Source organism: Salvelinus sp. IW2-2015, linkage group LG3 (genome assembly GCF_002910315.2).
Source record: "Salvelinus sp. IW2-2015 linkage group LG3, ASM291031v2, whole genome shotgun sequence".
Taxonomy (NCBI): Eukaryota; Metazoa; Chordata; class Actinopteri; order Salmoniformes; family Salmonidae; genus Salvelinus; species Salvelinus sp. IW2-2015.
The window spans coordinates 33742396-33753230 of NC_036840.1; the positions used below are offsets into that span (position 1 = coordinate 33742396).

At 44.4% G+C, this 10835-nt stretch overlaps 2 protein-coding genes across 4 annotated transcripts; both read right to left on the reverse strand.

Annotated features, from left to right (window-relative positions):
• Positions 1 to 1279: 1279 nt before the first annotated feature.
• Positions 1280 to 5651, reverse strand: LOC139022477 (RNA-binding protein 4.1-like). Of its 3 annotated transcripts, XM_070436238.1 has the most exons (4): positions 5434 to 5651; positions 4244 to 4668; positions 2521 to 3385; positions 1280 to 2265 (listed from the first exon to the last, which is right to left on the reverse strand). In XM_070436238.1, the coding sequence occupies exons 2-3, from the start codon at positions 4653 to 4655 to the stop codon at positions 2541 to 2543; spliced, it is 1257 nt and encodes a 418-aa protein (XP_070292339.1). In that variant the 5' UTR covers positions 4656 to 4668; positions 5434 to 5651; the 3' UTR covers positions 1280 to 2265; positions 2521 to 2540. The 3 variants fall into 3 exon arrangements, with proteins under 3 accessions (XP_070292339.1, XP_070292342.1, XP_070292336.1); XM_070436241.1 differs by lacking the exon at positions 2521 to 3385; XM_070436235.1 differs by having other exon boundaries at positions 1280 to 3385.
• An 87-nt stretch (positions 5652 to 5738) lies between these two features.
• On the reverse strand, positions 5739 to 10474 carry LOC111955179 (RNA-binding protein 4.1). Its single transcript, XM_023975334.2, has 4 exons — positions 10101 to 10474; positions 8917 to 9352; positions 7778 to 8596; positions 5739 to 7499 (listed from the first exon to the last, which is right to left on the reverse strand). The coding sequence occupies exons 2-3, from the start codon at positions 9326 to 9328 to the stop codon at positions 7794 to 7796; spliced, it is 1215 nt and encodes a 404-aa protein (XP_023831102.1). The 5' UTR covers positions 9329 to 9352; positions 10101 to 10474; the 3' UTR covers positions 5739 to 7499; positions 7778 to 7793.
• Between the last annotated feature and the right edge of the window lie 361 nt (positions 10475 to 10835).

A 10835-nucleotide genomic window follows, 5' to 3' on the forward strand; every position in this document is an offset into this window, starting at 1 on the left:
CCAGGGGTGGTCGGATTCGCGTTTAACGTCGAAGGAATGAGCGTTACACCGAGGCCTGTACTCTGGAGCGGGACCGATTTAGAGGTGGAGGGTCCGTCATGTCTGGGGCGGTGTGTCACAGCATCATCGGACTGAGCTTGTTGTCATTGCAGGCAATCTCAATGCTGTGTGTTACAGGGAAGACATCCTCCTCCCTCATGTGGTACCCTTCCTGCAAGCTCATCCTGACATGACCCTCCAGCATGACAATGCCACCAGCTTTACTGCTCGTTCTGTGCGTGATTTCCTGCAAGACAGAAATGTCAGTGTTCTGCCATGGCCAGCGAAGAGCCCGGATCTCAATCCCATTGAGCACGTCTGGAACCTGTTGAATCAGAGGGTGAGGACTAGGGCCATTCCCCCCAGAAATGTCRGGGAACTTGCAGGTGCCTTGGTGGAAGAATGTGGTAACATCTCACAGCAAGAATTGGCAAATCTGCTGCAGTCCATGAGGAGATCCACTGCAGTTCTTAATGCAGCTTGTGGCCACACCAGATACTGACTGTTACTTTTGATTTTTGACCCCCCTTTGTTCAGGGACACATTAATCCATTTCTGTTACCCCCTTTGTTCAGGGACACATTAATCCATTTCTGTTAGTCACATGTTTGTGGAACTTGTTCAGTTTGTGTCTCAGTTGTTGAATCTTATGTTCATACAAATATTAACACGTTAAAATAAACGCAGTCGACAGTGAGAGGACATTTKTTTTTTTGCTGAGTTTGTGCCTTTCAAATAATTTCCAATCAATTGAATTTACCACAGGTGGACTCCAATAAAGTTGTAGAAACATCTCAAGGATGATCAATGGAAACAGGATGCACATGAGCTCAATTTTTAGTCTCAAAGCAAGTTTATAATAGCAATAAGGCACCTCTGAGGTTAGTGGCATATGGCCAATATACCACGGCTAAGTGCTATATCCAGGCCCTTCGCGTTGCGTTGTGTAAAAACAGCCCTTATCCGTAGGTATATTGGCCATATACCACACCTTCTCGTGCCTTATTGCCTAATTAACCACCTATAAAAAGGTGTGCTAACTAGTGTACAGGACAATGTTACCAATATCATGCATGAGTAACTGAGGAGCAATAAACTAAAATGTGAGCAGTTGTGTTCATTCTGCTGCTGACATTCTAGGGGGAAAACAACTACCTTCCAAGCTCACCTACTACCATCCAAAAGAAGAATGGGGTGGTGAACAAAACATGGTAAGAAATCATGAATCAAAAGACCAAACTTTTCAGACAGTGACTTTATTGAGAAACAGATGGACAGAAATTTTTCTCATATCATCATTCAGAACAAATGGTGCCAAATCCACTTCTAAAATACTGATTTTGTCAAGATTGAATGGGTTCATGGGGCCGGCCCATGGTGATGTATAAGCCTACACAACAGTTTAGAAATGTTCTAAAACTAAGAATCTATTCKAAGTGTAATATTTCATTCACACACAATTTGAATAATACTGTAACATTTGAAGTGAAACATTTTCTTTGATACAGGTGCAATTCAGCCAAAAAGCGGGATTTGGTCATTTGTCCATTGAGGCCCCTACCTTAGGTGTATAGTAGAATTACATGTGTATTATTTACACATTCATTCACAATACCTATGTATTTCGATGGTTTTAAAATGAATTATCRAGAAGAAAAAGYAARGCACACCTATTTAGGCYAGGTGCTGGCTAGCGGAGTAGAAAACTTAAAAATAAAGGAGAGCCGCAATCACGATGATTGTACCCTGATGAAGACAGCTTGCCTGTCGAAACGTTGTTAAATTAAATATTTTTGCATCTGAGCTCCTAGAGTGTGCGGCTCTCCTTTATTTAAAAAAAAAAATGAATTATAACATAATTAGCAAATGATTGCATTCATCACAATAATGCATACAACTGCTACCAAAAGTCAACTGCATTGGATGATTCAACTGGTGCTACTTCTCTTATAACTGCAGGACTCACATTCAAATCAAAATAATGTGTACTTGGTTGGTTTATGTAAAAAAATAATAAAAAAAAAATAAATAAAAAAATATCTATGCACATTCTGCTTTTAGTGGGGAAATACAAACGTTACTAAGCGATCAGTTGACACACGAGACAAATACCGAACAGGGAAGCTAAATGTCTGCACTTTCACAGTCCCACGATTGCGGCCAAAGCAGAAATGCATCGTGAGTCGAAACAAAGATGGTCAACCGAGCACGAGACTGTCGCGATACCTGAAAAGAGAGCATACCAAATAGTAACATGGTCACCCACAAGATGCATTTAAGTTCTACGGCACGTATTCTCTTCTATTTGATCAACAAGCTTGATGGGCATCAGACTTATCAATCAACGTCAAGACAGAAAACCTGACGTTTACCTAGGACGTTACCTAGGAAATAAACTATCAAAACACCCAGTGTTTACATTAATACCAGTTCCCTGGGAACTTAATCACGCTAACCTGTGAAAGCTAAATCAGGTCTCACCTGGACAGGAGGGAGAAAGGTTAGTAAGCATATCGCGCCCGCTCGGCGTAGGGGTCCCGCGGGATGTCGTAAGCCGAGCTTCTGGGGAGAGAGGGCACCGGGGAGAGGCGCGCGCGCTCGTACGCCTCGGTAGGTATTCGCCGGAATGGGCTCCGGTCGCGGGAGTAGTATGAGGAGAGGGGTGCTGGTGGAGAAGGGAGAGGACGGCGCTCGTATAGGTCGGGGCTAGAGGGAGGCAGGCGCTCCCTCATTATGGCCGAGGAGAAAGGGTACGGTGGGCTGGGCAAAGGAACAGACCGGCGCTCTTCGAAATAACTGGCTCCATACGGGCGAGCCCGGTACTTCTCGTAGAAGTCCACGGCACCATACGGATCCCGGTCCTCGTACGATGACCGCCGCACAGGGTAGGCTGGGACCACGCCGTGGCTCCAGCTGCTGCCTCCGTACGCTGCCTCGCTGGCATACACCCGGGCCATGCTATGTTCGGCGGCGCTCATTCCGTAACCCGGTGGAAGCCCGTAACCCAATGTGCTTTCATAGCCTGCGGGCCGGCCGTACCCGGGCGCCCCGCCAAAGCCGTGCGCGGGAGAATAGCTTCCACTGTAAACTGGATCACTGCCACTGTAACCTGGATCGCCGACACTCAAGCCCCGGTGATAACCGCAGCCACCGCCGAACCTAGGGGCACCGCCATTGAATCCGTCAGAGCTTGGCTCGGCACCCTCTCTGTAGTTGCCCGAAGTGTCGAGCGGGCACTCTTTGGACCAGTGGCCTTCCTGCCCGCACCGATAACAACCTGTCCTCTCTCCCATGCCCGGCGTTGTACGCAGGCGGCTAGTCGAAAGCTTCACGCTCATCAGTTTGCCTTAAAAAAGAAAAACGCAAGAGTTTACCACGATACAACAAACTGTCCCATCTATGCACATGCTCTACGGAATCAGATAAAAGCCAGGCATGAATTAGAACACCACCATCATAACATTCATCTTGGAACTCCTCTGAAAGTGAACTCCGACAACTGTTCCACGTTCTATGCATATGAATAAGCTACCTTCTTATTTATCATCACTATTAGAATTCCTAAAACCAGGTCTCAAGCATGGATTACACTTGAGGCCCACGCGATTTTCATAGAGTTGGGTATGGCTGCCTTTTCCTGTTACGCTCCTTGCCTACGGAAAACCCTGCAGACTAAACTTAAACTTGAGACTCTTGTCCTCCTTACTCATTTTAAATATTAATTGGAATATTTGTATTTTTGTACTGCTTGTAACRGTTTCAGGTAATGCAAGTTCTTGTGCTGTTAGTAGAATAACTTGTGTAAATGAAATCTGTTGCTGTATTTTTTATTTTTTTTTGTATTATCTGTGATCGTTTTGTTTGTCTTGTTTAGGTACAATAATTAAAAAACGATGTGTAAACTTGTATATGCAGGGCCCAGCTGTAAAAGAGACCTTGGTCTCCGTCTGTGTTCCTTGTTGAAATAAAGGTAAAATAATGCAGGCAAATCTAGAGTCCAAATTCTTGCCTGAAGTTGGGGGAAATGTGTACAACGTGTTGGATGTATTTTGAGATAGCGCTTGACTGTCCCTTACTCTTTCACCACTTACATGTATCCATGACTTACCCATCAGTTTTGTTAGTGAATAGAACTCATTCTAATTACCAGGGGGATACCTACACCACACTGGCAACTGACCAACCAAGCCCTGTGTGAGTTCACCTTGGAAGGCTGTGTTGTCCAGCCCACTGATGGCCTCCATGGCATCCTCCACACGCTCCAAGTGGACAAAGGCGTAGTCCTTCACTATGTCACACTCCACCACGGGGCCGTACTCCTCAAACTTTGCCCGCATCTCTTGGTTGGTGCAGCTGCTGTTGATATTGCCCACGTGCAGCTTGGTGGTGTCTTTGGGTCTGCCGCGGCTCATCTCCACGTTCATCTGCTCCCCGTTGAGCTCATAGTGGTGGAGGTTCTTGATGGCCTCCTCCGCTTCAGCTTTGTCCTTCATGTGCACAAAGCCAAAGTTCTTGACGATGTCACACTCAGAGACCTTTCCATACTGGGAGAAGAGGGAGCGCAGCTCCTCTGCCATGGTGTTTGGAGACAAGTTCCCAATGAAGATTTTCACCATGGTGATGCTCCCACTTCAGTATATGAACAATGGAAGAGGATTAGACAAAGGAAATCATTTGATTAAAACAACAACAAAAAACTCTTGGCTCAGGGAGTCTTATGAACCTAAAAGTATATTGAGTAACCTATTAAAATATCAAATGATTGATCAATAAGCTTGTGTCTTAGGACTCTCTTTATGCATTGTTGTCGAGTCTCGTCGCATGTGTTTTGTTCTAATATATATATATATTATCCCAGCCCCGCATGAGGTGTTTTGCCTTAGGTAGGCCGTCAATGTAAATACGAATGTTGTTGTTCACAGACATGCCTAGTTAAATAAAAATGCACTATGCAGTGTAAGTGAATGCATTGGGTCATAAGTAGGAGGACCAGTTATTAACCAATCACAATGCTGTTTTTGCAACAGAGGTTATGCTTAGGAAGTGAACAAGCTGTACATTGCTCATTCATTCAAGCTCGCGAACTAACATTAACAATTTCAGCGACCAGCATCTTTGCACGTGTACTCGTTTGGAACGTGCATGAGAGCTAGCGACACTATTGCAGACAAGCTAGTAATTGCCTTTTGTGGCAACGCTAGCAAGTGTGTCGTCTGTCTGTGCATGCACAACGCGCATGCTACGCTAACAATAGATCCGAAACGCGTTGCATGATGGTCATATGATTTTACATAGTTGTATTTCATATTTGTGCTGGTTGCAACGGCAATACCTAACATGACATTAAAATGAATGGATAGCTAGCTAGATTACATGTTCTATATTCCTTCGTACCTTTCGCGGTGGACTCACTGGGTTGATGCCACTAGTTTCCGAAGGGCTGAAATGGCTCCTCTGCCCGCGTTTGCTACCTACGGCACAATCTCTATCCAGCCTCTCACAAGGCAGAACCAGATCGGGGTTCAAAATCAGACCTGTTGATTGGCCGAATGGACAATTGTTTTCTTCTTCTTGATTTAGTACCTATCATCAGGTTTTATAGTAAGTATCATCTGAAAAGTATTGTCAATGCATTATCAAGTATAGATGTGGAAAAAGTCCGGATGTCTCGAGAGGATAAATACAAATATGATTCTCACCAAAATACATTTTGGTTTATTAAAAAATAAAATGCATAAAACGTACACGCTTTGACTGTAGGAAATATACCAACTACAACAATTCCCATTAGAACTGAGCAGACAGATGCTCTGTTTAGACAGGCCGCCCAATTCTGATAATTTCCCCACAAATTTGTCTTTGACCAATCACAGCTCTTTTCACGTCAGCTCTTTTTGTATATCAGAATAGGGCTGCCCATCAAAACGCAGACTAAGGCACCCCAAGAACGTGATCAGACTAGAGCCCATTATATCTCAATGGTAATGTCATGTAAGTAAGCATTTCACCGTAAGGTCTACATTTGTTGTATTCGGCGCATGTGACAAAGTTTGATTTGATAGCAATGCCAGTTATGCTCATGTTATTTACTGTATTCAACATGTTTGTGTCTAGAAATAAATATTACAGTAATAGAGGACAATTTTGGATTATTAAAGCTTGGTTTGTTAGAAACAATATTTAGATTGTTGAAACAAGCCTCTTAAATTTGAATTTCAGACTGGACCATCCTAATCATGCAAAAATAGTTACTCTTGGAAGTGTATTAAACATGCACTTTTCCAATGAGTACCAACCGATTGCTTATTTTGGTTAGGAAACGCACACCGTTTTTAGCCCTGCAAATACACCCKAAATAATTCTAAAGCTGGAATGTTGTCTTGGGATAATGACAATGTTGTGACAGCAGATATTAACCAAAGAATGATTGAGGCCTCTAGTGGCCAAAAGCTGTACTGGCATGGGCAGCACCATAGAGGGCTTCCACCATTTTAATATAGACAACTGGGTGGGACTTCCAACTTCATTGGTTGATCCCTCCTGGTGACCCCGTTGGAGTCGTGTCCAACCAGGTCATCAGGAGGGAACAGCCAATTGTGTAGAGAATTGACTACCTCAAAATGGATGTCTCAATGGCGCTACCCATGCGGCCACAAATGCTATAATGGCACAGATGCAAAGATGAGTCCTCTATCTCAATGATATTAACTCAAGATAGCAAAAGCAGTATGACAACAGGATCTCCTCTACACTAAGTAGAACATCCTCCTTTATCAAAATGAAAGTTCTAAAATCCAGTGGATGAATTTCACAGATTGTTCTGGGGAATATTCTTACATTGCTTTCCCAGGGGAAAAACATTTAAATAGGGGGGATTTTTTTTTAAATGACTACTGCGCTATACACGGCATGAAGTTAAATGAATAGTTGAACAAACCAATTAAATGAAAACAAGATATTTCTCAAAAAGGATAAATATTTCTCTAAACTACGGTCACCTCAATCCGACAAATAAAAAATGTGGCAAATTCAGAGGCCAATTTGCTTTGACGATTTTAAATCACAAGGGGGAGAGGAAAAAACACATTTAAAAACTCCCCCCCAAAAAACATGACCCACACAAACTAACAAAGCGATTTGAAAGCCGGTATAATTAAGCTAGTATTAACATCAAACTGTAGAAATGCCACACTGGTGGTTTTCGATAGCAAACAGGCGTTGTAACTGACAACTAAAATAAAGGAAGAATGTGGAGTGGTGTGGACTGATTGGTTAGTTGAGAGGATTATTCGTCTGCCGGCACCGGTGCCAGGAAGATGCACACGCCAATTTCCGTCCGCGTCACTCTCGCGTCACCACATTCCGAGTCGCGAAAGGTTTGTTTGCGGCACAGCTCGATGGAACCATGCAGCTGGGAGAAGGAATGGTAGCAAAGGAAAAGTCCGGCATTTCATACACACCTAGAAAAAGAGCAGAGCATTCGCTTTGAGAAATGGGATGGTGTCTRACGGTTTAAAAAGCACTGTGMGMGGGGGGGGGGGGGGGGGGGGATCTTAGTTCTTGTTCTTCATTGAAGAAATATAAAGATGAACACGAATATAAAGATGAACACGAGTCTACAGTATCCCAGTCCCCACTGTAACATCATCAAGTACCTGTTTTATAATAAATGGAACGCACCATTCCAGAACACACTCACCCACAGGAATGGGTTAGTATTCCTAGTTGATTGGCTCACCTTGGCAGTGTGTGGCTCAGTAAGCATAGCGTGCCCGATCGGTGTAGGGGTCCCTGGCCCGCGGGACAGCGTACGAAGAGCTTCTGGAGGACGACACCGGGGACAGCCGCGAGCGCTCGTAACCATAGCTGTCAGAGGCGACGGCCACTCGTCTGATCGGGCTGCGGTCTCGCAAGTAGTACGAGGCGGCCGCCGAGGGTGGTGGTAGCGGGCGGCGCTCGTACGGGTCGATACTAGAGGAGAGCCTTGAGAGGGAGGAAGAGGGGGGAGGGGGAGGTGGGATATAGCCGAGGCGGCGCTCTTCAAAATAGCTTGAGCCGTATGGCCGTGCTCTGTACTTCTCGTAATAGTCAACACTGCTGCTGTAGTGGTCTCGCTCGTAGGCCGATGCCCTTTCAGGATAGGAGCTCGGAAGCCTGCCGCTGTACCGATCCCTGGCATCTGCGCTGTACTCCCGAGCAGAGCCATAGCTAGGCCTACGGCTCAGAGGGGGAGGCCCCCCCAGGTAACTGGACGCTCTGCTATACCCTAGCCCGCCCATGTAGTCGGATGCCGCAGCTCTGGGGGGCATCCCGTAGCCACTAGGGTATCCGCCGCCACCCCTGCTGAAACCCCGTGGGAAGCCCCTGCCGCGGCCCCTCATTGGGCCACCCCCGGGTCGGTCATCGCGGTCACCGTAGCTACCGCCATTCTGACCGCCGTTAGGGCAGTCTTTCGACCAGTGACCCTGTTTCCCACAGACATAGCAGCCGGTTTGAGCTCCCATTCCCGGGACCGTGCGCAGGCGACTGGTGGACAGTTGTACGCTCATCAGCTTGCCTTTTGAGGAGAGAGAAGAGACGCATGAGACCGTTGGCTTCTGACACGCTCCACTGCTTCTTAACGACTAAAGTTATTTTCTTATTGCAAATACTTATATATTAGCATCAATTGGTTCACCTGCACTGTTACGTTGAAACCGAATAAAAMAACCACGGAAAAGACCCAACCTTATTGCCGTTACTTATTAATTGACCTCAGAATTAAACCAAAATGCTATAGCGGCATCACGTTACGAGCTTTATGCCATCTAAAAAGGAAGTGTATTCTGTAACTACGGAGAGCACAGACTATCTGCTCTCTTCTGCCTGCGGGTTCACCTTGGAAGGCTGTGTTGTCCAGCCCACTGATGGCCTCCATGGCATCATCCACAGACTCCATGTGGACAAAGGCGTAGTCCTTCACTATGTCAGCCTCAACCACAGGGCCATAAGCCTCAAACTTGGTCTTCAGCTCCTCATTGGTGCAACCCTCTGGGATGTTACTGACATGCAGCTTGGTGGTTGACTTTGGTCTGCCGCGGCTCATCTCCACGTTCATCTGAGCCCCGTTTAGCTCATAGTGGTGGAGATTCTTGATGGCCTCCTCCGCTTCAGCTTTGTCCTTCATGTGCACAAAGCCAAAGTTCTTGACAATATCACACTCAGATATCTTTCCATACTCAGAGAAGAGAGTGCGTAGCTCCTCCTGCGTGGTTCCGGAGGCGAGATTGCCTATGAAGATTTTCACCATCTTCAAATCAGAATGTTGTTATTCCTGCAAGGGGAGACAAGCAGTTTGTTTTTGTTTACCAAGTATATATCAAATATTTTTAGATTTAATTAAAGAACCACGTGTAGACGTAGCTTTACAAGACAGCCAACTTTCAAAAATAGTATGATATTATTATAAGCGTTCTTTAATACGTCAAGAGAATAATATGTCAGCAAGTTCTGACGTAACATTAGCTAGTTAGCTAACGTTACTTCCGCAGCTAGCTGACCAGGCCAACTAGCAAACAGTTGTTTAGCATTGATGARTTGCCATTTCATCATTCATGGCTAGCTATCAAGATTATATATAAATATTAATCTAGCAGCTAGCTTCAGAGGTTGCATCTAAAGTTTAATTTACCTCACTTTAGCCAGCTAACTTTGGTTAGCTTGCTATGCTCTGAGCTAACTGTGTTAATTGTAATTTTAAAAAAAATCTTATTTAGCTAAATCATGTGATAGAAAACTGGCTAACATTGGGTGATAGTCTGAAACCTCCAACTGAAATTCAAATGGTGTTGATAACCTAGCCAGCTAAGTTAGTTTGGTAGCCATTTGCGTTAGCTAGTATGCTACCGCCGATACTACAGTAGTTTTAGGAAGAAACGTTTGCGCGGTATGGTGCTAGCGTATCTAACTAGTTCCTACTTTTGGTCTAAAAAACACACCATGATAATATCGTACAGAATACCTTACTCCAAACTCTAACAACTAGTTAAATAAAATTAACCAATAACTGAAATGTCCCTCACCTGAACTATGAATTCAGCCGCCAATGAATGACTTCTGAAATGGCGTCGTGATGATTTTTCACCTTCTTCTTCTGTGGAATTACGGCGGTCCGCAAACATACCTTAGCACCACAGACAGAACAATGAGACAGATATTTTACCGGATGTGTAAATGTGAAGCATCCGCTTGGCTTTTCCACTCACAACCACGACAAAATTTGGTAGTGAGAAGATGAGACGAGATGGATTTTTACCGAAATTCTGCAAATGTTCTCATCGATGAAACATTTGATCACAATACAGTTTCTGTTGCCAAAACGATATCTGTGGACTGTTTTGTAGACTTTACCCTTTGCCAAAGTTTTTTTGTTAAAGTGCATGGTTTAGATGTATGCTAGAACGCGCAAACTATCTTTGGAAATAGTAATGGTGTCTTTTTGTGCCTCTAGTAAGCTTATTCTTCTTTGATGTTTAACTTCGGTTGGCCTCCAATACATGTTGCATTACCGCCATCTACTAGATTGGAGTACAACTTTACTATACTTCCCTTGAAAAAAATAAACAAATACCCTACCATCTAACGCTACACTCACAAAATTAAAAAAACTCCCCTACTCCACAATGTAAATCTATTTAGTCCTACCTCATGCCAACAACCTGAAAGCATGGGACATCACCACTTAACACCCTGTAACTCTTCTGACGTCAAGTCCCGTACACTAAAATACAMWTGAAGTCYGAAGTTTACATACACTT

Coding starts and splice junctions, on each gene's coding strand:
- LOC139022477 (XM_070436238.1), bottom strand. CDS start 4,655: ATGGTGAAAATCTTCATTGGGAACTTGTCTCCAAACACCATGGCAGAG. Junction 3,386..4,243: donor GGACAACACAGCCTTCCAAG/GTGAACTCACAC, acceptor TTCTTTTTTAAG/GCAAACTGATGAGCGTGAAG.
- LOC111955179 (XM_023975334.2), bottom strand. CDS start 9,328: ATGGTGAAAATCTTCATAGGCAATCTCGCCTCCGGAACCACGCAGGAG. Junction 8,597..8,916: donor GGACAACACAGCCTTCCAAG/GTGAACCCGCAG, acceptor TCTCCTCAAAAG/GCAAGCTGATGAGCGTACAA.